Source organism: Daucus carota, chromosome 6 (assembly GCF_001625215.2).
Source record: "Daucus carota subsp. sativus chromosome 6, DH1 v3.0, whole genome shotgun sequence".
Taxonomy (NCBI): Eukaryota; Viridiplantae; Streptophyta; class Magnoliopsida; order Apiales; family Apiaceae; genus Daucus; species Daucus carota.
In genome coordinates this window covers 31,447,327-31,473,237 of record NC_030386.2, presented here as the reverse complement: position 1 = coordinate 31,473,237, position 25,911 = coordinate 31,447,327, and the positions used below count along the sequence as shown (strand labels likewise).

General features: G+C 35.3%; 4 protein-coding genes across 4 annotated transcripts; 1 reads left to right on the top strand and 3 right to left on the bottom strand.

Moving 5' to 3' along the window:
• Positions 1 to 959: 959 nt before the first annotated feature.
• Positions 960 to 8,641, top strand: LOC108192916 (uncharacterized). The gene is made up of 6 exons (XM_017359452.2): positions 960 to 1,294; positions 2,321 to 2,407; positions 4,719 to 4,901; positions 4,990 to 5,076; positions 5,189 to 5,260; positions 6,535 to 8,641. Exons 1-6 carry the CDS (start codon positions 1,118 to 1,120, stop codon positions 8,464 to 8,466), a joined length of 2,538 nt encoding a protein of 845 aa, XP_017214941.1. The 5' UTR covers positions 960 to 1,117; the 3' UTR covers positions 8,467 to 8,641.
• A 1,474-nt stretch (positions 8,642 to 10,115) lies between these two features.
• On the bottom strand, positions 10,116 to 10,607 carry LOC108226554 (36.4 kDa proline-rich protein). The gene has a single exon (XM_064080180.1). The coding sequence runs from the start codon at positions 10,605 to 10,607 to the stop codon at positions 10,116 to 10,118; it is 492 nt and encodes a 163-aa protein (XP_063936250.1).
• A 1,018-nt stretch (positions 10,608 to 11,625) lies between these two features.
• On the bottom strand, positions 11,626 to 16,399 carry LOC108224805 (uncharacterized). Its single transcript, XM_017399532.2, has 3 exons — positions 15,727 to 16,399; positions 14,038 to 14,222; positions 11,626 to 12,407 (listed from the first exon to the last, which is right to left on the bottom strand). Exons 1-3 carry the CDS (start codon positions 16,217 to 16,219, stop codon positions 11,907 to 11,909), a joined length of 1,179 nt encoding a protein of 392 aa, XP_017255021.1. The 5' UTR covers positions 16,220 to 16,399; the 3' UTR covers positions 11,626 to 11,906.
• Positions 16,400 to 17,058: 659 nt separating this feature from the next.
• Positions 17,059 to 24,489, bottom strand: LOC108226543 (probable sucrose-phosphate synthase 1). The gene is made up of 13 exons (XM_017401513.2): positions 24,165 to 24,489; positions 23,965 to 24,054; positions 22,624 to 22,865; positions 22,134 to 22,197; positions 21,236 to 21,934; positions 20,659 to 20,772; positions 20,376 to 20,507; positions 20,105 to 20,281; positions 19,753 to 19,806; positions 19,608 to 19,670; positions 18,580 to 19,509; positions 18,316 to 18,443; positions 17,059 to 17,790 (listed from the first exon to the last, which is right to left on the bottom strand). The coding sequence occupies exons 1-13, from the start codon at positions 24,342 to 24,344 to the stop codon at positions 17,511 to 17,513; spliced, it is 3,153 nt and encodes a 1,050-aa protein (XP_017257002.1). The 5' UTR covers positions 24,345 to 24,489; the 3' UTR covers positions 17,059 to 17,510.
• Positions 24,490 to 25,911: the final 1,422 nt, after the last annotated feature.

Sequence of the window (25,911 nt, the reverse complement as noted above, 5' to 3'; positions counted from 1 at the left end):
TGGATAAAGAGATAGTAATCATTTTTTTCTTCTGCATTTTCATGAAGTTTTGAAAAATCTAAGCATCTGAGAGATGGATAGAGAGGTAGGAATTTATCGAACGAACTGCACTCCATATACGTCAGGAGTCCATTGATGAGAAAGGACTGTGCCTTGAATCCAATTCTACCGTGATGAATATGAGCGCTTAATATGAAACAGATCATGTTTATGCTTCGATGTTTCTCCTCCGTATACATCAGGAGTCCATTGATGAGAATGGGTTGGGGTTTCAATCCAATCCCTACACTGATGAATATGGAACAGATTATGCTTATGCGCTTGGATGTTTGCGATTTTTTTCCTAAATCCAAAACAAATGATGAAAACCAATTTTATCTTTTAATATATTGAAAACTAAAGTTATACAAACTTAGAAACAATTAGATGTTTTTTGTGATATAATAAACGATAAACAAAATAATATGAACGAAGGTTATGCAACAATGCTATATGATTAGTTTTTTTTGAGAAATTTGTAGGAACATTCATGTTTTAAATTTATTTTTAATAATGCGGTCTAAGTTCCGTAACACAACTGATTTAGTTGGTTTTGAGATTAATGATGTTTCAACATATTTTTTAAAATAATTTGTGCAGTTTGAATATTTTAAAAGAAATTTTAAGTTTTTTTGTCTTCAAAAAAAGTTTAAATTTAATTTACAAATTAGAATACGTAATAAGTCAAATTATTACTCACTTATTTTAAAAATAATTTTACAATACATAAACTTTAGATTTAATTGTTATGTTATTAATTGTTACGCATAATGCCTACAAATTATCAATATAATTTATAAATTTGTCTATACTAATAGGTTTAGGATACATTCACTTATATTTTTTGGTTGTAATAAGCCGTTCTTTTAATTAATCGAAGGCAAATGGCCCCAAAATGTGAAATTACCCATCCATCTCAGCTGATATTTAACTAATTTCACTCTTGAACCCCGATTCAAAAACTCCAGGCACACTAGGGCTCGTCTCTATACATATTTATATTGGGATTTATATATTCACCATCACCGAATCGATAAATCTCATTTCTCAATTACAATTTTGTTGCTGGATCTGCGAAATGGAGTCTCGAGAAGCTTCTGCACTCATCACATCTCCCAATTCCGACGACGAGTCCTCACTCTCCTTCACTTACGCCTTGGCTAAAGAAGCTGCCGTGCTTTTCCATTCCGGCAACTTCTCCGATTGTCTCCAATTGCTCCTTCAGCTTTTGCACTACAAACCTACCGATCCCAAGGTAACAATTGTGTGTTTTTGGGATATGTAGAAATTGAAGTTATTGTGATTAGTTGTTGCTGAATTGTTGAAGTGGTTTTGATTGTGAATTACGATGTGTGATGTGATTTTGGATTGGATTGGATTGGATTGGATTGGACTGATTTGGTGTGATTAAGTAAGTGATGGTTTGCTTTGAATGTTGAGTTGGTTTTAATTTGGTAGGTTTGATTTTGTTTTCTGCTGTTCAGGTTTTCGTTGAATAGTTGTTAGCATTTTTGTGATAGAATTTCTGTGTTGTTTCGCATCTTTTGTTTTGGCTCTATAAAATTTCTTGGTACTACTAGTGATGGCGGACTGGCGGTACTGATTTGGCATTTATTGGAGCGATTGTAGCAGTGATGAGTTTAGTAGATGTGCCAAATGAGATATTGTTGATACGAGGAGCTCACGTGTTACTACAATTCAATATAACTTTGGTGACTAGATTGAATGCTATGAAAAGTAAAACAGATGATAGAAAAGATAACCGGAAAAGACAAGAAAAGGGATAAGTTGGGAACATTTTTAGATGTAGTAATCGGTGACAAACAGAACCTATCAGCGGTAACCGGTATAACATTGGATTACTGTAGTAGATAATTTTGTTTGGTTAATGGTAAATGTTTACACCGGACATGGCTTGAGTATCAAACCTTATATAGTTGTCAGTTTCTTTAGGAATGTTTTAATCTTATTAATTTATTCTTATTTGGGAATTTCACCAGCCAGTCAAAATTACTTTCGGTGTGGTATTATGTCTGCCGAAAGCATTTTTAAAAAAAATTAAGTTTTGGATCAGAAATACAAGACTAAACTGTTTTGGATGAGGTGAAGTTTTTCATTTTAACCTCTGTTTGTCATTTACTTCACCTCAGAAAATTAAACAGTTTGAGAATAATGTTTTCCTTTGCATTCTCTTTGAGTGATTAATTGTATTATAAGTTCTCTTGTGCTTCTGATTTATATTAATGCTTTCTTTGTCTGTTCTTGCAATTTCTTACTTCAGGTTCTCCATAATATTGCTGTAGTAGAAAACATTGAAGATGGATTTTCGAATCCAAAGAAATTCCTCGAAGTACTAAATGACGTGAAGGTGGGTATTACTATGCAGGTTATTTTATTTATTTATTTTGTTTTAGAGCCGTCAGATCTTAAATACGTATTAGAGACAAAAATAATCTATCTACTGTTTATCTGTGAGTAGGAAATTTAATTATGTGAGTGAATGTGCTCGGGGTTTCTGATTTGAGAAACCCCAAGTTTATTCAATAAGAAATTTAGGATTCACTGCAAGTTACTAGTGCATCTTCCTTTTTCTATTGTTTCTTTTGTCTCACCCATATGTTTGTTATGGCTAATTTTAAATTTCCCTTTCGAAGTCAAATCGAAGTTGACAAAATGAATAGCAGACTGCTTAGGTGATTATTGATTGAGATTTATACCTTTAATGGAGGGGAGAAACTGAGGAAAAAACTTTCTTTATTTGTTTAGTATTGTGATTTGTGACAGGTGACTTATGAATCAGCTTATTTAACATTTATATTTAATATAATATTAATGTATTAGAAGCTGTATCAAAGCATTACTGCATCAAATATTGTGGCAACTGGCAAGTTTTTATATCATAAAATATTTAATCTCTTTATGTAATACATTTATTGATTGAAAGACGCTAACTATAAATCTCAAAACATACTGAGATTCTGTCCATAAATTATACTGTTATTCCCTATTTCCTTACCTGTCCATGATCTCGGAACATAGGTTGCGTTCACTTGGATGGAATGGAATGAAAGGAGAATGGAATGAAAAATTATAAAGAAGTTTTATCGAGAAAGAAGAATGTAGGAGGCAATAGTGATTCAATATGAGTGAGTGAATTTTTTGTGATAAAGATTGTAGGGAAACATGATGAAGAAATAGAATGAGCATAATTTCAAAAACTCGCGGGTTAGATTTCTAGTTCAAATAATTTGGAATGAAATGATTGAAGGAATGAAAATTATATATATTTTCTCCAATCACTCTAAGCAGAGTACAAATTTCATTCTTTCTCCCGCATTCCATTCCATCTAAGTGAACGCCATAGTATATTCCTCTTTATTGCTTGATGTGCTGTTGATTTTGTACATTGTCATGATGTAGCACCTGATTGAAATTGTAATAAATCCCGGGCTTAGTTTCCTGTTCATTTGCTAGTTTGTTGTATTTGGAATCTGCATGTCATGATGGAAATTTCAGAGTTTATTGGCATTGTTTGGTGTAGTATTCACCCAGTGAATGTATTGAGGGATTCACAGTATTTTACTTTGCTTGCGCTTTTGCTTGAAGATGGTTTAGTTTAGTGATTTGGAATAGCGTGTATGCCATCTGCTTGTTAAACTAGACCTAGGCATAGGACCGGTCTGTCCATCAAGCCAATTAAGCAAAGGCTTGAGGCCCCCATAATTAATAAGTTCTATATTACAGTATCTTGATTAAGTTATTAATAACTGTTTTAGTATAAAATTGCTCAAAAAATATTTTCTTTTTACAAATCAAGTGATTGTTTAGAATGAAAAAAATATCGGAAAAAATGTCTGAAACTAACGAATTTAAGTGTTGAAAGAATAGAAGAAAACTTTGATCTAAATTTTGCTTGAGGCCCTCAAAATGATCGGACAGGCCCTGCTAGGCATCTGATTTTTAGCCACTAGGGTTTTGTGTTTTCTCATAAGGTACATGCATGATGCAAAGTTCCATCATAGGTCAAATTATATTTAATGTTTATGCTTGATGCGCATGAAAATAATTTTTTTTTTTTGTTATTTCATATTTATATATGGTGTTTTACAGCCTTCAAGCTATCTGATCGTCCAAGGGTTTATAATACAAGATACCCTTGCGTAGGTAGTGTTCTGAAGCCTATTTTGTATTGCATGAGTTTTTGTGCTCTACAAAATCTAGTAGTTGTCAAAAAAATGCACGAAAAAAGGTCATGCATAGCAATTTTACTTTTATCCTTGTTTAAACGCAATTGTTAGGGCAAGACTCATGTAGCATATTGAAAAGGTTATTCTTTTGAGCTGAAGACTGATCTCCTCAGCAACTGCACAGGATTTCAAATTAGATTTTCGAACATTTGGTTTCTCGTGTGTTTACTACCTTTGTTCATTGTAGTGTTGGTGATTAATTCTTATTGTCTGTGTGCATCTAGCCTGTTTTATTATCCATATCAAAATCAAATTTTGTGACAAAATGTGACTGAAAGTTATATGTTCAACAGTTTAACTACTGTCTTCATACTTGAGTAAATTCTCATGCTTTTTGGCAGATGTTCTCAAAATGTTTCTCTACCTACTACTACTACTTCTTTTTTTTACTTTCTCATTTTGCAGTCTGTAATTTGGTAATTTGATTTCCAGAAACGAAGTGAAGAGCTTGCAAGTGCACCTGTGGAAAATTTAGAGGATGTTAGCAATGCAGAAAGTAATGTCGTGGCAGTATCTAACGGAAGTAGTATATTGGTGCCCGAATCCTCTGCTGCTCATAGTTCCAAAATTGTTCAGTTTGCTGAATTTTCCACCCATGTGGCATCTTTCAACATAGTAAGTTCATGTGGTATTGGCATGGGGTGCATTTTTATAAGTGTGTTGCTTAAGATTGACATTTCTCTTTTTGTTTGATGTTATGCAGGCAGTCACTTGGTTTAACCTTTGTGAGTATTCAAAGTCATTTTCTATTCTGGAACCAGTTTATCGAAAAGTTGCACCTATAAGTGAGGTATTACGAATGGTAGCAGTGTTGTTTATTGATTTATTGTTTTGTGGGATACTTTGAGCAGCGGGTGTAGTGTTCTGAATCTAAATACTTAAATTTGGGTTTTTAATTACAGGGGATAGCTCTTCGTGTATGCCTCTTGTTGCTCGATGTTGCCTTGCTTTCACATGATGCCTTGAGATCTGCTGTAAGCTCTCTCTTCGAAAGGCTTGTGATAACCTCTATACATTCTTTTCACAAACTTGGGTCGACATATTGGTGTTTTATTTGGATTTAGTGCTTATGAACTATATAAGTGGCATGTTGTTGAGGCTTATTGTTGAACCATATTTCCTTAACAAATATGAAGAGAGGCCGGGGAAAACAGGGTTTAAGGGCAGAGAACTCCTGCAAGAGTTCTCAAAACAACGATATCATATTCCGATATGATAAACTCTGAATTAATTACAAGATAATATGTTATATACATAATAAATCTAAAGTACTTCCTAATACAGATTTAATACTAATAACTAATATAATTAGAGAATATCATCCTAAATTAATTAAATTTACTAAACTATTTGATTGGGCTTCGAAAGCCTCCTATATTGTTCCCAAATACTTTCTTTGGGCTTTTTACCTATTGTCCTGCATCAAAACATCATTCCATATAATCAAGTCTAAGTAAGAGATAGTAGAGTGGAGCGCATCAGTTTAAAGTTTAATTGTCTTCGACTATTTAAACTGGAAAATCAATCTCTTTGCTGTATATTTTCATCTACAACATGATTAATTTTACTCGATAAAATAGTCTCTTTTCACCTTTAGAATGCAAAATATTACTGTGAAGTTGCAAGCGATACAAGTGTTATAAAGCTGAAGTGTGTATCATATACCAAAAGCTATTGATTTAGTGTTACAATATTGTTGTATCCTCTTTCTTACTCGCTCTGTCTCTCTAGTTGATTGGCAAATGCCAAATTAATATAAGGAGTCAAGTACATGGGGAGGTAATTGTATTACTTATACAAAAAGGAGCAGTTAGGTCGGTGTTCGTGCTTATCATCATATGTCTTTCTTTCAATTTTAAAAAATCTGGACAGAAAAAGGCACTATAAATTATGTAAAACAGCTTATAAACATAAATTTCAGTTGTTAAAAGAGCGAGGAAGATCGTAGCACTAGCATAGTTGGACAATCTTGGAACTTTTTGTCATATTTGCTCAAGGCTTATGTCTCGGAGGGGGTGTTTTCTGTTTCTGAACTTTGTTTATTTTAAATCTACTTTTCTATTAAAAAGCACGACCTTTTTTACGGTATCTTCATTTTTTCCTGTATGACGTTTATCAGAGAGTTTGAATTTTGAGGTTACATCTGTCCAAGATACTGTAGATCTTTTTAACTTGGTTAATATTTCATTGAGCTTTATGATTATGTGTTATATACTCACAATCCCTACCCTTGTCTTGTTTATTGCAGGAAGTCATTGACTATGTAGAGAAGATATCTTGTGTCACTGGCATGATGAATCAAGGTGAAAATGTGAGCCATGCTCAACTACAGCCTCAGAGCCTAGTCACCAGACCTTCTTCAGTTCCTAACAGCACACCTAATTCCGAAATTTTGAGTGGTGATTCTGCTACAAATACATCTGAAATTTCTTTGTCTAGAAGTTTATCAGAGGAGGCAGAATATGAAAACTTATTTTCAACTCTTGACATGAGTGGGCAAAACCTATCAAGACCCTCTGTTCTCCATTCTTTGAATGATATCTCAAGAACTCAAGTTGATGATTCTTTGCCGGTCACTGATTTGAGACTCAAGTTGCATCTATACAAGGTTCGGTTTCTTCTTCTTACCAGGAACCCTAAGGCAGCCAAACGTGAAGTTAAGATGGCCATGAACATAGCTAGGGGAAATAATTCCATGGTTCTCTTTCTGAAGGCTCAGCTTGAATATGCCCGTGGAAATCATCCTAAAGCAATTAAGCTTTTAATGGCTTCAAGCAATCGAACAGAAATCGGAACTTCTATCATGTTCTACAATAATCTCGGTTGTATTCACTTTCAACTTGGCAAGTATCAAACATCAGCTTTGTACTTTTCCAAGGCATTAAGTACCAGTTCAGCAATGAGGAAGGAAAAGCCTCATTGCGGTACTAGTTTCTCGGCAGACAAATACCTCCGCATAGCTTATAATTGTGGCATGCAGTACTTAGCTTGTGGCAAACCAATCCTTGCTGCTCGATGTTTCCACAAAGCCAGTTTAATTTCCTACAATCGGCCTCTCTTATGGCTACGAATTGCTGAATGTTGTTTAATGGCCCTTGAAAAGGGACTCCTGTATTCTGATGGAGATTTGTCTAGCAGATCAGAGGTTAAAGTCCGTGTTGTTGGAAAGGGAAAGTGGAGGCATCTTGTAATTGAGGACAGGGAATTGAGAAGTAGCCAGGCAGGTTTTATTGGTCGAGAAGATTCATTGATCCGTAGTGATAAACAACCCAAACTTTCGATGTCTCTGGCTCGTCAGTGTCTATTAAATGCATTACAGCTGCTAAACTCTTCCGAGTCTCTGCACTTGAGCTCCGGTTTGCCATCTGATTTAGCTATTGATGAAAAAGCATTTTCTAAAAGTACCAACTATAAGGGTGTGGTAGGAGGTGATTCTCAGGCACATAATATGGCAGTTGGTTCAGGTCAGTTTGCAAATGGGGAATTGAAAGAACCAAAAGGTGCAAGTATTCTGAATGCTACTTTACAAAACTCTGTTTCTGATCACGAAGATATTTGCAGAAAAGAGATCCAGATAATTAGACAATCTGTTCTTGCTGATTTGGCATATGTAGAGTTGGAATTAGGGAATCCCTTGAAAGCCTTGTCAACTGCAAGGACTCTCTTGAAATTTACAGAGTGTTCAAAAATATACCTATTCTTGGCCAATGTTTTTGCAGCTGAGGCTCTCTGCTTGCTCAATCGTCCGAAGGAAGCTGCAGAGCATTTGATGATCTATCTTACTAGTGGGAACATTGTTGAACATCCTTTTACCCAAGAAGATTATGAGTTCTGGCGAGTAGACAAAAACGTGAAATGTGAGGAGTCAAATGGTGGTTCAATGGATGCCAACAATCCTTCAGCTGGTGATGGACAAGTTTTTGCACTCAATTCTGAAGAGGCACGGGGGACTCTCTATGCAGACCTAGCTACCATTTCTGCGAGACAGGGTGATCTTGAGCAAGCCAGTAGATTTTCAAGCCTAGCATTGTCCACTATACCAAACAGCCCTGAAGCCATGTTAACTGCAACTTACTTGGATCTCATGTGGGGGAAGCCTCATGAAGCTGTCAAAAAGTTTAAAAATTTTAGTCGTGTTAGTTTCCTTGATGGCAGTTTTGCAGTGAAAGGATCGTTGTGATCTAGTAAAGCAGTGAATATATTGATCCTTGACAATCCACCAGTCACCCTGAGTTTAGTAGGTAGGTCAAAGTTCCTATAAGAATATAAAGAGGATCTGTAACATATATATAGTTCAGTTCAGGGTATGATTTTTCAGTTTCCTTTGAATTTAGTTAAAAATTTAAATTTTTCGATTTTTTTTGTAGTGGTGGTGATTTCGGACCACCAATGCCATTGAGGATGTAGTTTTAATTCAGCAGAGTTAAAAAGTGTTCCAGTGGCTGTGTAGACTGTCAAGAATACAGAGTTTATATGCTGTTTAAAATGAAAAGGAATCTTCGTTCTTTGCCCATCTTTAGTATTATTATAGATTATAGATTTCATTTTCTTAATCTTTAGTATGCAGGCGGATGAATGGCTATGGCGTATCTGAATAAAGTGTGTTCAAATGCAATACGATAATTTGTGGAAATGCAATACGAATTACGATCCAATTTGTGGAAAGTTGTCCAGTTGATGAATTATGACTTCAAAGAGAATTAACATGATAAAAGAGAATTAATACGATAAATTGAGAGTTTAAAATATCTGTTTAGTTAATTTTGACTTATTAATTATTTATGAATAATTTATGAGTTATTAAAAATAAATTATAAAAATAAAAGTGATTTATGGATAATTTATATGTCTTAAAGGGTTACTCCCTCCGTCCCACCAGATTCTTTACAGTTTCCTTATTTGGCCGTCCCACCCATTTCTTTACTATCACAAAACTTTCCTAAAATAGTTAATGGGTCTCACCACTTTCCCACTTTTTCTTCCTTTTCACACTACTTTTACTCCACTAACTCTCTTTTATATATTAAAAATCAGTGGGTCCCACCACTTCACCCACTTTTCCTTCTCTTTTCCACTACTTTATACATATTTCTTAACCTCCGTGCCCAAACCCAATGTAAAGAATTGGGTGGGACGGAGGGAGTATTTTTTTTCAAAAAGAAGTTCTAAAAAATTAATTCGCTGAAAAAAGTACCTCAAATTAATTTCTGGATAAACTAGTTTTTGGTTTATTTTTAATTTTAACCCAACTTCTGGCCTATTAAAAAACAAATATTTTTCAATTTAAAATTGAAAATAACTTAAAATTCAGACTTCAAGTCTGGGCAAAGAGGCTCGATGTGATTACCCAAACGACCTCTTATAGTATTTGTCTTGAGAACTTTAAGGTGAAAACGTTTATTTTATTATAAGCCAGAAGTCGATTTAAAATCAGAAATAAGTTAGAAACTGATTTAAAGTCAGAAACTGACTTAAAGTCAGAATTTAGTTTGAAATACATTTTCTAGTGATTTAATTATTATTTTTTATAAAAAATTACCCATAAATTATTTTTATTTTTAATAACAAATAAATCAGTAACAAACCAAAATTATTCAAATAAACATTTTAAACTCTCAAGATCACTTTTAGTCGTATCGCCATTAGCAAGCGTCATATCACATGATTATCCCTGATCACAGACACATGAGTCGCCAAGTCACACCCCCTTTATATTCTTCTCCTAAAAAAGTCGGCTAAAAAAAAAAAAATTACACTCCAAACGAAAGATGGACAGGAAGAGGAAACTGGGATATTAATTTAAATGAGTACAATAGACGTAGTGGTGGTCTAGAGAGAGCAAGTGTAACCAGAAGGAGGTGGCTTTCCACAAGTGATAAGGAGCTGCAAAGCAATGGGAACATACAGATTGAGATTGAGGAGCTTCAGCTTCAGAGCGTTGCACAAGCACACTGCAGCTTCCAGCTCAACCAGTCCAGCTATAAGTGGGCAGCATTTATCTGCTATGGGATTACCAAGCCCAACATGCACCAGTCCACCAAGAACATCCACACATTCTCCCAGTTTCAGCACATCAATTGGGCACACCGTGGAGCTCGGGCTTGACGGTGTCGAGGGGCACAGCTTCCCTGGCTTTCCCTTGGCAGGTTTCACGAGAGGGGGTAGGGTAATGGGTGGTTTTACGAATTTAGGTGGGTGAATCTTGGCAGGTTTGTGATGAGCAGAGGTTTTTTCACAGTTACCACAATCAAGAACAGGGTTAGCAATGGAAATGACAAGCATGGATATGAGGAGAAGAGCTGTGAGTTTAGTAGAGTCCATTGTACCTCCAAACAGCAATGCTCATATGTGGACTGATCGCTTATCAGCAAGTGTTGGTTGTTTTATGGGGACTAATGCTATGCATGAGTTGCGAAAGAAAACAAAAATACCCTAATAACACAGCACAACACGTGAATGAGGGTGGGGGATCAAAGGCTATCTTCCAAATCTTGCAAGTTGTCAAATATTCAGCAAAAGCATGAATCTACTAATTACAGTTAACAGTAGCTTATTAATTATACTACGTTCATCAGGCGATCCAAAATCCGTGAATATGACCAAGGTTTTCATGTGTGTACTATTAATTAAGTAGACATAGTGAATCTTTGAATAGTTATTAAGTTGTACAAAACTCAAGTGCGTGTTTGTTTCATTAGATATCAGTAAATTTTAAGTAGGAACACCTTATCCTAATTAATAGATTTTGGTAAAGGCTATGTATCGTCTTACTTTTGTGTACAATTATAAAATTAATCTCTACAAAGCACCAAGGAAGTGCTCGATGCTCATCCTGAATGATTAAATGGGACAAAGGACATAAAGTAATGTCAGATTGCCTCGTGTATATTTTATGGGCCAAAGCATCTTCAGAATCCAGATTTCCAGATCTATAAGGACACCCAGTAGTTACCATTGCAAAGTTCCACGCATAAGCCAAAAACCCATCATCTATCTGATTATGCTAACTGAATGTATTACTAGCCCCAGCACAACCGAGAAATTTTTTTAAATTAAAATTCAATCAGTAACATAACAGTGGAACAATAGTGACCAGAGTCTATGCTGCAAGTCTAACTCCTAATACAAGAGAGGTTAAGGAATATACCTGACTTTAAAGTTGTAACACCAGGATTGTAGACCATATTGCAAGATAAAAGAATTGAATCACCAAGTTCCACTGAAAATGTATCAACAAGTCAGAAACTTGTATAGAGGGGCTAAACAACCACCATTGGTAAGGTAAGGTTACACCTCGGGCAAACAACGTTTTAACTGAACTTGAATATGATGCATTAAATTCTATCAAATTACTTGCACCAACACCACTTGTATATATACAGCACTAACATCAAGTACAACCTCAAGGAGAACAGAATTATAACCTGATTGTTACCACTTTGGTGATGTACATACTTAAATTATTTTAGTCTAGCTTTGTTCTAATATGAGGTCCAATATACACAACTTTTAGTCGGGGAGTACAAGGGCATCTGCCTTGATCACCTAAACACTCCCCCTTTTTCCTACTGCGGAAAATCAGAAAAAAATGTGAAGACAAAAGTTTATAATCTCAAACGTTCAGCCAACTGCTGGACGATCTAAATCAGAATCATCAATCGTGAGCCACTCGTTTGACTCCTCACTTTCTGAACCCTTTTCTCCCGAAGTTGATGGAACTGTCTTCTGCTTATCACCACCCAGGATACCAAAACTTCCTTTTAAATCGACCCAATCACTGGGTCCCGAGCATGAAGGGATCTCTGATTGCCTAGTGCCTGAATATTTGCCTGAGAGGAAATTATCATCGCTCTCGATATCACTGAATGAGATCTCCCCTTCAGACTGTTTTACTTCATCAGAGGAGTATGTACCAACATCTTTCTCTTTAAACTCCTTAGAATTCTCAGCATAGTTGGTCTCTTCATTTCCATGAGTGGGCCTCTTGTTTGCATGAGTGCTATTTTCATTCCCACCACTGTTCTTCAGTGTTTCCACGCTCTCAGAGACCTCAGAATTCACAGGGGGTGCCATATTTCTTTCCTGCAGTTTATGCAGAAGTTTTCCTCTCGCTTCAACAATCTGCAAACAAGCATTACTTTTCAAGGTAAGATTCATAGTTTGAACACGTTTAGTCCAAATGAATACTGTTAAAGATAAGATAATCCTAACAAGCTTCACAAGGATTCACGCATGATATGTAGTTATATAAGATGCAAAAGTATATATTGGCTTATTATAGAATACCATGTTGCTTAAAATTTTGCCATCGTGTACAAAAAATATATAGACCCTAAAAATCTGCTTTAGATCTAAGGAACGGCTTCTCTAGACCACACACAATTAAGCATTAAATCTACATCTATCAAGCCTATATATCACTATTCCCTTCTGCTTCGACCTGGGAGCCAATACATCCAACTCCCGTAGAAATAAATAAACAATTTTGTCATGTTTTTGTGTCATTGTTCACAAGAAAAGTAAGTTAACATATTTAGCACAAATGTAACAAAATTCAGCCCAACTGTCAAGACATATATGCAGGGGAATCACTTGAGTTTCTGAGAACCTTAAACAGCACTGTGAACAAATACATGGTTATAAAGTATAGCATATAACAACATTAATTGCATTTTTTTGTTCAGCCAAATATTCAGCATCATCATGAATTTAGGAAAAGAAAGAAAGAAGGGCATTATGATTCCAAAAGAGTAACTTTACCCTCAAAAGCGTGCACAATCTGGATACAACATTTACAGATGGGTAATGTTTTTTTGGTAGGGCATATTCGTAGAAATATCACCATAAAGAAATTACAAGACAATAATGCAAGTGATCACCTTCTGGTAACCTAAGACAGCAAAGCCAATATAGCGCATATAAATTTATTAAGGAAAGGTAATAAAACAGTTCCTCAAAGTATTATAGACGTGTTAGATTATTACCCACTTCCTTTCACTCATTATGAGATTACGATCTCTGATTTCAAAGTGAACCTACTTTCAAACAAAGCCTATACTCTTTACATAACAATTCCATCCAGGGAACTAAAATGCCATGAACTCTAATTGAACTGCTTACTGGATTTTCTTTGTTTTTTCAACCAAGAACCATTATCTTGTCACCGTATATTTTTCATGTTTCACAACTTTTGAAATAGCTGTTGAGAGTTGCAAATGTCATAGACTTGCTACAAAGTCACTACAGACTAAATTAAGTGAGAGCATAACCACAGTCCACACACTAACAAGTGAGAAGCATGTAGTAATATATTAAGTGAATTAGCCATCCTCTCCGAAAGGATCAGCAAAAAGGTTGCCTGAGACTATCTGAATGTAAGTTTAAACACTTCTATAGCTTTGTTTTTGGCCATTTCGAAATTGAGAAGAAAATATCCCGCATTCTTTATTTGCTTACTTTGAAATTAAGATGCCCAACAAAAAGTAACAGCAGAGAGTTTCTTACTGGCCAGGTCAAAAGGAAATCTATTCTACATAAATTTCTATCGTGTCATACTTCAACATATAAATGTTGACCATACACTCAGGAATATGCCAAAGACGACACCTTGACATATCTGTCCTCTGTGATGCAATGTTGTCAGCTAGGCTGCGCTATGACAGTAATGTGTGTAAAATAGGACACTGCATTTCCCATGGATAATGTACTATGCCATTATTACTGGTAACTAAAAGACATAGACCATTATTACCTCTGGGGTTGACAAAAGCTCGGCATCATAATCATTCAACCTTGGAAGCAACAAAATAAAATAGATCATCCAAAAAATATCTTCATCAACAGTTTTGCAAATCTCACGCCTCAAGGCAGCCATATTTGGCATCATTTTTTCAATTGCAGCAGTATGTTCTCTCTGAATATCAGACATATCAAAATCTGCATAAGGATAGAAGAAAATTTAGTAATGATATGCCAGCTTCATAAAAAGTATACTATCAAAAATCACCATAAGCATATCTTTTCATCTCCAATTCAAATGTATTAGCAATCTCATTATATTTTCATACCAATGAATATATCCGAGACTTGCCGAGTAATACATGAGGAACATTTATTTGCAAGTCATAACAGTAAGTGTATATAGTGTAAGGCACATAAGTGATAAGTGACTGGAACAATACCATACTATGTAAATGTAATGAATGTATGAAGCCAATGAATATTACAGACATCAGAAATTGGTCGCGTTTACACTTGTAACTTTTAAAAGGATGGACAAACCACAGCAAGTTCATACTTGACACATATAGCAAGTTATGATTTGATTCCATCAGCACGAAAGTGTATTTAATAACAGCCTACATAAAAATTGATGATATATATTATTATAGAAAGTAAGATGTAGGACAAGTTAGGTAACTTTCTGGGTGCCAAATGGCAGCAGCTATGGCAGCTATTTTTACAGGAAAGTGTAAAAATAATGTTGAGGAGTGTTATATAAAATAATTATATGCAAGGGTGCCAGCTACCAAAGATGCTCCAAGAATTAATATGTGCCCATAATAATGAACAAAAACTTCACTAAGTATTTAGTTGGAAAAATAAACTTCACGAAGCATCATGTCAGATTCATACTTTGGAAAACAATTGCCTGATATCATCCTTCACCCTCCCAGTTTCAAATATCATATATCTACATGGATTATAACATAGGTGCAAAGACTTAACATTGAGATCAATGGTATAGAGGCTTACCAACAGGTATAAAACTGCTAGTACATGGCTGCATATAAAAAAATATGACAAGCGCAGGTTTGTATTGTAATGATAGTTTAAGACGGATTAAAATGTTCCTGAAACTTTATGGACAGGATCCTTTTCTTATGCTTTTCCTCTGCACAAATCAAAAATATATTCAACAAATTTTCCTACCACAATCTGTTTTCTTTATTTTTTTATATGTCCTAGTTCTTTTTCCTTCTAGGTAAGCAATACACCAATACCAACACTCGCTGCAGTAAAATTCTCACGGTGAACAGGGATCTCGAAGACATGGTAATTGTCAGAGATTCTTTCTATGTAGTGCAAACACTGAAAACAAAGGAATCAATAGCAAAAACTTTAATACCAATTGCAATATGAAAAAAAATTCAAGATTGACGAATTATGGAGTAAAAACACTTCAGCAGTTGATTGTAACTAAACCATAGAAAGCAAGGAGACAATTCTATCTATTAAAGTAATGCACGTCAAGTTTGCGGCCACAAGATGAAAGTCTGGGATCAACATGTCAAGAATAATTCATACATTTGCATAATGCCAATACTGTTCTGATAGATCATATTTGGCACTTCACACATAACAAACAATCCAAAATTAGAAAATTAATCAATATACATGATCAAATTCAAACAGCAAGATAAAGAGACCAGAATTATACCATTTTCAAGAGACAACGGAAACTCAGTCCACAATTGAGGCCGCTCAGAAATATCGTGGACGAAACTCACAACTTCCTGACTCAACCCTAAGTCTTCTCGGAGCACTCTCTCATCTTCATCATCTCCAAACTGAAACAAACCGTTCGCGAATCTCGAAATCTCAGTCACCGCCTTGTTCGAAGAAATCAAAGAGAGTTTGGACTTGAAGCCTTCGCCGATCTCAACGAAATCATTTTTCATTCCAAGCAGAGGCGAAGCCGGCGGCGACTCCGCGGGAATTTCGGCGGAATTACCGGGGGAGACGGGTGAAGAAGGCGGCGGAGCGAGAAAGGCGGCGACGCCCCGGAATTGACGGCCGATGACGGCGGAGATGTTATTGTCGTTGACAGATGGAGAGCTAGGGTTTTGATTCGAAACATCTTTATCTTGTTCTTCATTCTCATCATCTTCTTCTTGTTCATCGAATAGAGAAAGCGACAACCAAGAAGCCATTGCTATTGCTTCTTGTTTGTTTGGTTATTTATCTTCTTCTGTTGTTCTCTTTTACTTTAAGCAAAGATAACAAACACAGAGAGGCGATTGTGAAGTTGTTAGTTTGTTTCTGTTGATTACTTACAGAAATATGTATGTATATGTAGTGGAGTGGTGTATATACGCACCAACTGTTACCTCTTTTGATTTTACTGGAAACTTGATTATATATATACAGGGCGAGAAAAGAAACAAGAGATTCTTCAGATGGTCTTATTTTTGTTATATATAAATATTAAATGATCATATTTTTCTTTTTTGTTTAATTCTTAATATGATAGTTATCATATTTATATGCCTCATTAAAAATAGAAATTAGATTAGAACATCTCAAATCTTAGGAAATTCTAAATAATAAAACACTAAAATACTATGTAAATAAGCTCGCACTTCGATCGATCACTTGTTTTAACAAATAATATAGTCAATCATTTTATATTGGTGATATTCAACAAATAATATAGTCAATCATTTCATATCGGTGATATTCAACCGATCTCTAGAAATATGTAGTATGATTACACATATCAATTATTATATTAAAATATTATTATAATAAACTTAATTTATAAAAATTTAAAAAATACTAATATATTATTTTTAAAAATATACTTAATATAGATAGCACCATCAAGATCCGAGATGTGGTTGAACACTTATGATTTAACTATTTTTGTGCTTAACCTAGCACCTAGGCTCAAATTCGGCTGAGCCCAGTTTTTGACACTGTCTCTGTATACTTTAGGATTACAGTTTCCAATTCAAATAGATTCAAAGCAAGATTCTTATTATTCCCCCAGTAGAATAACACAAAGAAACAACAAATTCTATAAGCTTTCCAGTATATCCTTGTTACATTGAGCGCAACAAAGCTATTGCTCCACAAGGAAAAACACCTACCTTGTACCAACAAATCATCTATACCTCAGTAAGGACAATAATACAAGAAGCTTTCCTAAATATCCTTCTACATTGAGAGTAGAGTGTCACCAAGATCCCTTGAATCTGCAAAGCAATGAGCATATTGGCTCCTCTAAGGTACCCCCTAAAAGCCATCAAGATATGGATTTCCGAAAGAAAGACTAATACTCCTGTAAAAAAATTCTCCTTCTTTTCAGACATCTAACCAGCTTGTTATGAAATTAACAATCTGATTGAAACATGCTGAACTGAAGGCAACATTTGCTCCCAAGGTATACAAAACTGAGGCAAATAGTTGAAGTTCATATATACAGGCGAGTAAAAGCCTTTTCTAGCATTTGAAAACTCCCAGTTTCTCCAGTAAATTACGGATGTCAATAGGGCTGCAACTTTCATTGGACTCGATTATGTTAGGGCTGTCAACTGGCACCACGTCTGTAAGAGGGTAGCTCCTGTTGACATGCAGATGATTGGTAGTACCACGGCCAACTCCCTTCAGCACTAAAGTCTTGTGTATACCACCAATCAATTGCTCATAATCAGTATCACCACTGTCTCCAACAAAGACGGCCATCTTTGACAAGTCCATACCCCATCGAAGATATAGATACCTGAAATGGAGCACAATTCATGCAAATGACATAAACAAGGGTGGTGATAACATTTACGATTCAAATAATAATTTAAGTGTAATTAGTAAATGCTTAGACGCCGAGGATCCTTGAGTGGCTGATAGATGTTGGTGCCCTAGCTGTAGGCCGCACACCAACCTAGCTACTAAAGGAAAATTAATAAGGTAATCGTAATCTCCTGACAATATCTATTGGATGGTTGTTGTATCAGTGGATAGATTACATGCTATGTATCTCCACTTAACATACTAGTTCACAAAAAGTTGTTATCATTAAGAAGAAATGATCCTGCAAAATATTTAGCAAAAAAAATACCATAAAAAAATCTTGCAACATGCAGTACTGTTCTAAACCTTGGAATTGAAATAAAGAACCGTTAGGGTCCTTATGGACGTGGAAAATCATATAGAACAGAAGAATTGGTAAAACATTAGCTACTGAGAGTCAGACAAAGACAGATGATCATATCAGTGTTAAAAGTTCAGACAACTGTAAAAATTATACCTGAGTGCCTGAGCGCGAGATGCCAGAACTGGAATCACGTTAATCTTCTTTCCATTTTGACAATAGATAATATGACAACGGAGAGCCTGAATTCTCATCAACCTTCGGATCACCCTCACAGGAGGAACCTGCAAGCACATCAGGTAGCATTAAGAACAATCTTACATCATCAGAAGCTACTACAAATATGGAGGGTTTGAGAAAATAATTAGTCGACTTATGCCCCATTCACGAACAAACTAGAAGAGAGAAATGTTAGCATACCACTTCAGGCATCCTAACTTTAAAAGCATAACAATAGTCCGTCGAGATATTTTTATCTTCGGTAATCACGTGTTCTCCATCTTCACCGTTCTTGTCAATGATAGAATTAGCCCAACGTACCAAAGTCTTCCTCAACCCTTCTCCGCCCCAACGGTACTCGATGTGTGAATGATAATACAAATCAGCAATAAATGGATTCTTTTCAGATTGAGGAGATGAATAATACAGATCACCACCACTATTGCAGATAAAAGCATCAAAATCGGTAGGGCTTACATCTTCCGAGATCAGAAACGAATGTACTTCTGCCATGGTAAAGGATGTAGCCAGTATAAATCCTATTGACCCTTCAGTCCGCTCCCTTTCTACGGCAGCAAATATCATTCTCACACTTTCGAAAAGACCTGAAATAGAATCAGAATCTACAGCAATTACATATATATACTTTCTCCTCCTTAGAGATGGGAATTTTCCAAATCCTGCATTCAGATCCACTTTCTCCACAAAATTTGGTTCTCGTGTCCCCTTCTGGCCACACCATGCTAAAACAGCATGTTCTGATTTAATCATATTATCTTCCGGGTCCAATGAACAATGATCATTATTCTTGTCATCTTTCATCTCAACATCCAGAGAAAACTTTAAATTCAAAGATATATCCTGTATATCTCTCAAAGAATCCCTTGGTGAATCAGATTCTGAATTTTCACCATCATCCTCAGTTTTTAGCCATTGTGGCTGTCTTGGTTTGCAAGCTGCTATGCGGGACAGATAAGTTTTGCAATGTTCCGGCCACGAGAAGAGGTGAATATTTTTCAACCCATTTTGTCGGCATTTAACCCAAAGCTGCTTCTCTGCTACCAGATTTAAAAGAGCATCAGCAATAGATTGCTGATCATGAGGATCAACAAGAAGACCATTATCAAGTACCTGCAACAATCCATTATTAGCATGCTCGATTTAACAACTTGGATAGACGGGGAAGAGATATATTGCTTTGGTTATTATTGGAGAAACTGAGCCATTACCCTTTGAATATCAACTGGACCACCATTTTTTGTGGCCACCGTAGGTAAACCATGAGCCGCTGCCTGTTGTACGTAAAGAAGTTAGTCAAGTTTCATATTAATATCAACTAGTGTGAAAGCAAGAACTTCTGAAAGGACATAGCACCTCAATAAGAGTAAGCCCAAACGGCTCAATAAAAGCAGGATTAATAAATACACCCTGCAGAAAAAGAGAGGACAAAAATTAGGCATCGAACTTGTATGAGAAACACAAAGGTGGGAAAATGAAAGACGTGGGAACTCAATACTGGGAATTTTGGTTTAAACACCAGAAAAATACAATATTTGCTAAATGCATACAGCAATTTTAATGTCAGAACACAAGAAAAAGAAAAGAAATTGGAATTCCTCAGCAGAACAGAGGCCAATATACCAGATGATGTTAAAAAGTATATAACTGCCACCTCATACTGGCTTGACATATGGTGAAAATGCACGGCATATAAATATTTTTATACCTTCGTCTTTGCTGCTAAATGATATATGTCAGGTACATCAGCCTGCTTGTGGTGCTTAGGAAATGCCACTTGACCATAGAGATCATACTTATCAATCAGTTTAAGTATTGAGAGCAGAACTGATGCATTTGTGCTCGACATATCATCAATATCATCCCGGGTACCCATTATTAATGTCTGCATAATAAAGAAAGTCACTTCATTGATGACACTGACTGCTCTTATTAAAGAATACATTTTTTTCTGGATTCAAATGATCACTCAGACTTACGAGATTAGCAAGCTCTCTCAATGGACGACACTCTCCAAATGCTTCAACCAATGTTGTCAGATTCTTTTTTGGATCTGGTCGAGCAAGGGCTAGGATCATTGGCTTCCGTGGATTAGTAAAGAAGCGCATTATCTGAAAAATTAATTGAATCAATTATACAAGAGAAAAAAATTGGTTGTCTTAGAAAATGATTTTGCAAATTGCCTATAGTCTACAAGCTATATCAACACATGCATTGGGATGCGGATGGGGAGAAGAATGTGAGCTACAAAATTCATATTACCTCAGCCCATATAGGTGGATCTAGGAAGGCTGGATGATCTTCACTGCCATCTGTTTCACCATCGATATCACCATCATGAACAATATGGTGGAAATCCATCCCTGGAGGAATCACCTGCATAAAATTTGCGCCTTCAAGATGTCAGCTAATAGTAAATATATGTACATGAGGAACCGCTCATAAATCAGGACTAAATCTGCCAAGGTTATACTAGCTTTCAGATTGCAACAAAGAATTCAGGAAGCACGTATATAGGTGTAGTTCAAGAAAAGACGATTTCAGATATATAATGTCCTAACGTTAATTTTGTAATTCATAGAATTAAAGTAATATATCACTATTGTAACAACATAAATTTGAAAAATACATTTACTTGTTCAAGATTAGTCTCTCCAGTAAAGCAGCAGAGAGAACGCTGCCCACTTTTTATTCAAGGCAATAGATGGAGTATAGTGCACACTGCCTAGTTTTGGCATAAGGCAACAGTGCATAATATTAAAAGGCACAACAAACTTGTTTTATTATGAGGCGATTGAGGCTTAAAATAGATGCTATTAAGTAATGTCGCAGTACTTACAACCATGCGTGGCATGAACCTTCCATAGGAGCTCACATTCCTTTTGATTCTTGCTCGTAGAATATGCTCTAATCCTCGATCAAAACCATCATACAAGCCCCATTGATCTTCGATCTCCTGTTTAGTACTGGTTATAACTATTTCAGAGGCATCAAGGGCTAACTCTTCTGCATCTATCCTGCGAATTATTTTGTAGGTTGAATTTATTTCATCTCGAGACAATCGGCCTTGTCTTAAAAGCTGTTCCATTTTATCTCGCCCAAGTGAATGGCCAGTAAATATCATGGGAACATTAAGAGCACCAGCTAGCAGGGAAGCAGAGTCTCCTGCATCTGCATAATGCCCATGGATGGCGACAGGCCAGACTGGGATACCACCTCCAATTTGATCACCAAGAACTTTAGACATCTGTACTATGTAGTTAAGGGCACCATCAACAAATTCAGGGACATGAGGCCACAACATTTCTTTCGGAATATATTTATCTTTTGGACCAAATGGAATTCGAATTATGTAAGCACCACTACTCTCCCCCGTTTCACTCAAGAAACCTTCCAAGTCTCTTGGAGGAAGCATCTCTGTGGGTTCAGCATAACTCCAATCTACTTCCGGAGCTGATACCTGCCTAGTCAACAAATCCACCCGATAAACACCAGGCATAGAGCTTAAAGCTCTAGCCAGTTCAACAACATACTTAACCTGGAATACAGAGGAGGTTGAGAAACAAATAAGCCAGTATCCTTTAAAAGAGAATTAATAAAGCCAATATACTTTTTCATTGATTTCCATGTCTTAAAATCAATCATAATGATAAAGTACATATGTATTTATTCATCAAAAGCATAAATCATCATGTAGGAACCCATAATCTTTAAAGTTTTTCAAACAAAATATCTACCTGTCCACCTGTATCAGAATCTCGACCAAGTTCCATATTTTCCCCTCGTATTAGACCATGAAGGCTGCAAAAAACAAATGTAATAATAGTGGTTTTACATAATAACCACATGTGTCATATAAATCAATCCAAACCAAAAATACCCAGTACGTCTTTCTAGGAAGTATAGCACATACGTCATATAGTCATACACTATGTTATATTCAACCTATAAAAAAGACGTGTTGCAAGCCGAACAATCAAAAAATATCACCCCAGGTCTTAACAAGGATAAAATTAATAGTGGTCACTTTGTATGTTTATATTTTGCATTCTAATCAAATAATAAGTATATAACACTGTATGTAGTGACCATTATTTGCACTTATGGTAAATGATGGATCCTAGTTACATTAGTAAGGTTATGGTCTATAGATATAACAAATTAATACAAATGACAATTTAAAGCCTCTTAATCTATCAGTTATATGGAAATAAGTTCAACTTGTACCTTATCAAAACAATGTACATTTGTTTCCCCTTCAGCTGATTGGCAAAGGTTTCCAAAGTATCGACTGAGCTAATTCTGTGGAATCGACCTCTTATACTCTCACTGTGAGCAGAAATATCACCGAGAGCATCACATTTTTCACCTTCTGACAAATCTTCAGACATGTCAGCAATTGCTTCTTTGAGACCTTTTTGACGTTCCATATCACGTCTTGACAGCCTTTGAGTTTGCTTTTCATCAAGCTGCAAAAAAAAAACAACGGCTTACTCTGGCTAAAAGAAAACTTCACAAGAGTAATTCATAAATCGGCAAAATATGTCAAAGTAGAATGAATTTACATGCTTTAATGTAACAAATTCTTTCTAATATCAGAACCACTTATACTTGGAATGCGTAGTCAAGACAACTAAACAATTGCAGACTGGGTGGAGGTGGTAACAAGTTCTGAATGAGGTATGTAAACATAAATAAGCCAAGTGAGAAATATCAAAGCAAGCACAACAGGTTCTTAAAGACCATATACATATACATAAAGTATTACGCATCAAAACATTTTGACAGGGTTATACAAAGAAATATAAATTTAAACAAAGACAAAACATAATGACAAGCAATGTTATGACATCCCTGTATAAATTTAGGCCCTTAATTAATGTTCAGTGCATATTGAGTATTCATCAATAATTTTATACTTTGATACTGGGGAAGGTAAACACAACATAGACTTATTACCGATATTTGTGAAACCACGTCACCATTAAAATTATAATTTTCACTCTTAAAGCAAAACTATTTTTAATGATATGTCAGCGATGCATATCAACAAAATAACATTCTTTGGTCCACGTGTCGTATGTGACACATCACATGTGAGGTTCTATGATTGAACCAGCCATTTCACCCTCTGGTAGTAAAGTCAAAAAATGTAAATCTTATTTCAATTTAATGCTTTGTTTCAAACCATCTTTTTATTACAAGCATTTATATAAAAGTAAGCCCAACTAGGCAACCAACAGTTTCTTTTTGAAACACACAAAATCAAGAATATAGATTAAAAAAATCATGTTAAGTTAACATGCCAAGTCCCGCCACCCCGCAGTCCGAATTCAGATACATATCAAAAAATACCAGTTCTCTTCAAAGAAAGAATCTGCACTATTGTTCATATCCGTGTCCGAATCAGGGTATCACAGAAAATATCCTTGAAACCTGCTTATTTCATACGTCTTACTATAAATTCAATAATATGAACAGCTCTCAGTTAATTAACACACATTAATTCACATTTCGACAATAATATCATCCCAAACAAGTATAGTCTATAATGATAAAAAATGCAACCATTCGCTTTTGACGAGCCAAATTCCAAATCCGCCATGACATATTCTCCAACCTAGTATTCCTCTCCTGCGGAATCTTCGTAGCTTGCGCCTAAACACATAACCAAATAAAAATCACTCACGAACACAATCAGATAAAAAAAAAACAAACAAAACTATCTAAATAAATAAATAAAATGAATGATGATGATGAGTACTTACACGAAGCCATGATCGATGAAGATCAGTGTCGTCGAAGCCAATGACATTGTTAACGAAGTAACGAGTAGGACTGAATCTTCCTCTCTCTCTCAACAACAGCGATTCTCTTGCTTGCTCTAGCCCTGGCTCTGAATCAATGATCGCCTCTAAGTAACTGTTTATCCATTCATTTCCTGCCATCCTCAGTGTCTCTATATATCTTTGTTTGGAGAGAGATTTATGAGTTTTTTGTTCTCGGCGAGAAACTTAATCTAGGGAGGAACAAAATTTTTGGTTTCGGGGGCGTTGATGCGTACTACACCGAAAGAGGCTGCCCCTATATATAGCAAACACCTATTACTACAGCAGTGTAAATCTCGACAAAAAGTAACCAATTTTTTTGAATACAAATATCCTGGGAATATCTTGTAATAATGAATAATATTAATGCGGCGGTATTGATATTCTTTTATACTATTAAATGCGACAGTATTTTTATGCTAAACACGGAATTTTATACGTTTCTAATTTTATATGTGAAAAATTTTGATTGGTATTTTGGTTGAATATGTGGGGTCCATCATTATTATATAAAAATTAAGAACCAATAAAAATGAATCAAAATTATAAAATTACGCGCAATGTCCATGGCCCACACTAAAAACCTATGTTTCGAAAATGGTAAAGTAATAGTAACGACCACGCTCCGTGAAACGCGCTATACTGTACTCGCCTTGTGGTAGTTCCGCGTGTCCCGTGGCTATGTGAAGCGAACAGGTGGACTTTGAAAGCCACGGGTGTTGGAACAAAAGCAAAATGTAAGCGTAAGCTGCGAGTATGGTTGTTTTCCAGTATTTATGCTTCGATTATTATTTAAAGTTAAAAAAATGATTATCTGAGCAATATACTCTCTCGGTTTCTTGTTACGTTTCTCATTTGATATGTCGGGACTGTTTATAACACGAGATAAATTCTTAATTTACTTCTAATCTATATAGTCATGAGTGATTTTGTTAGATTAATATTCATGATTATTTTAATATGTTGAAATTTTTACATTTAATAATAATACGAAAATAAAAATATTAGTAATCAAAGTGTGTTAACAAACATGATAAATATTAAAAAAATATTAAGAGACTGCATCGGTACGGCGGTACCTGTTATGTTAATCAAGTGTTTTTTCTTTTTCTCTTTTAAAAACGCACTAGTCTGCGTTCTGTCCTACAGTCCTACATGCTTCATACCGGACAAAAATGATCAAAATGTTTCTAAAAGTCGGTGATTAATATTAATCATCGATTAATCCTTGTTTCATAACTCATCGAACTGATTAATCATCGATCAATCCGATTAATCCTTGAATAATTCAATTAATCTCCGATTAATCCTTGTTCCGTGATTTCACCGATTAAGTCTGATTTCCGCTTTTTACAACACCGCTCAATCTCAATCAAAATTCATTTATCAAAATATTTATTCGTACCCATGCTTAAATTTTGAAATTCCAAACTTATCTTTCAAGCAAATCGATTCTTAGATTTTAATTAATTATAATGACAGTGATATCAATAATTTTCAACATATCATAAGATCAGAAAAATTAAATTTATCACCCAACAATATAATTTCTAGTTTTTATTGTACTATAATATAGATTAGACTTAATTACCGGAAAAACCATTAAACTTTTATGACGTTTTCATTTTAACCATGACACTAATTTTGTTGCAGAAAAATGGAACTAACCAATAGGAAAACATACTTG

What these genes read in the sequence shown, in the direction of transcription:
- LOC108192916 (XM_017359452.2), top strand. Translation starts at nt 1,118, where the DNA reads ATGGAGTCTCGAGAAGCTTCTGCACTCATCACATCTCCCAATTCCGAC. An exon ending in ACAAACCTACCGATCCCAAG is followed by an intron (nt 1,295 to 2,320) that starts GTAACAATTGTG and finishes TTCTTACTTCAG; the next exon opens with GTTCTCCATAATATTGCTGT. An exon ending in ATGTGGCATCTTTCAACATA is followed by an intron (nt 4,902 to 4,989) that starts GTAAGTTCATGT and finishes GATGTTATGCAG; the next exon opens with GCAGTCACTTGGTTTAACCT.
- LOC108226554 (XM_064080180.1), bottom strand. Translation starts at nt 10,607, where the DNA reads ATGGACTCTACTAAACTCACAGCTCTTCTCCTCATATCCATGCTTGTC.
- LOC108224805 (XM_017399532.2), bottom strand. Translation starts at nt 16,219, where the DNA reads ATGGCTTCTTGGTTGTCGCTTTCTCTATTCGATGAACAAGAAGAAGAT. An exon ending in TCCGTTGTCTCTTGAAAATG is followed by an intron (nt 14,223 to 15,726) that starts GTATAATTCTGG and finishes ATCCTTATGCAG; the next exon opens with ATTTTGATATGTCTGATATT. An exon ending in AGCTTTTGTCAACCCCAGAG is followed by an intron (nt 12,408 to 14,037) that starts GTAATAATGGTC and finishes GCTTGTTTGCAG; the next exon opens with ATTGTTGAAGCGAGAGGAAA.
- LOC108226543 (XM_017401513.2), bottom strand. Translation starts at nt 24,344, where the DNA reads ATGGCAGGAAATGAATGGATAAACAGTTACTTAGAGGCGATCATTGAT. An exon ending in ATGTACATTGTTTTGATAAG is followed by an intron (nt 22,198 to 22,623) that starts GTACAAGTTGAA and finishes TGTTTTTTGCAG; the next exon opens with CCTTCATGGTCTAATACGAG. An exon ending in GTCCAGTTGATATTCAAAGG is followed by an intron (nt 19,510 to 19,607) that starts GTAATGGCTCAG and finishes GGATTGTTGCAG; the next exon opens with GTACTTGATAATGGTCTTCT.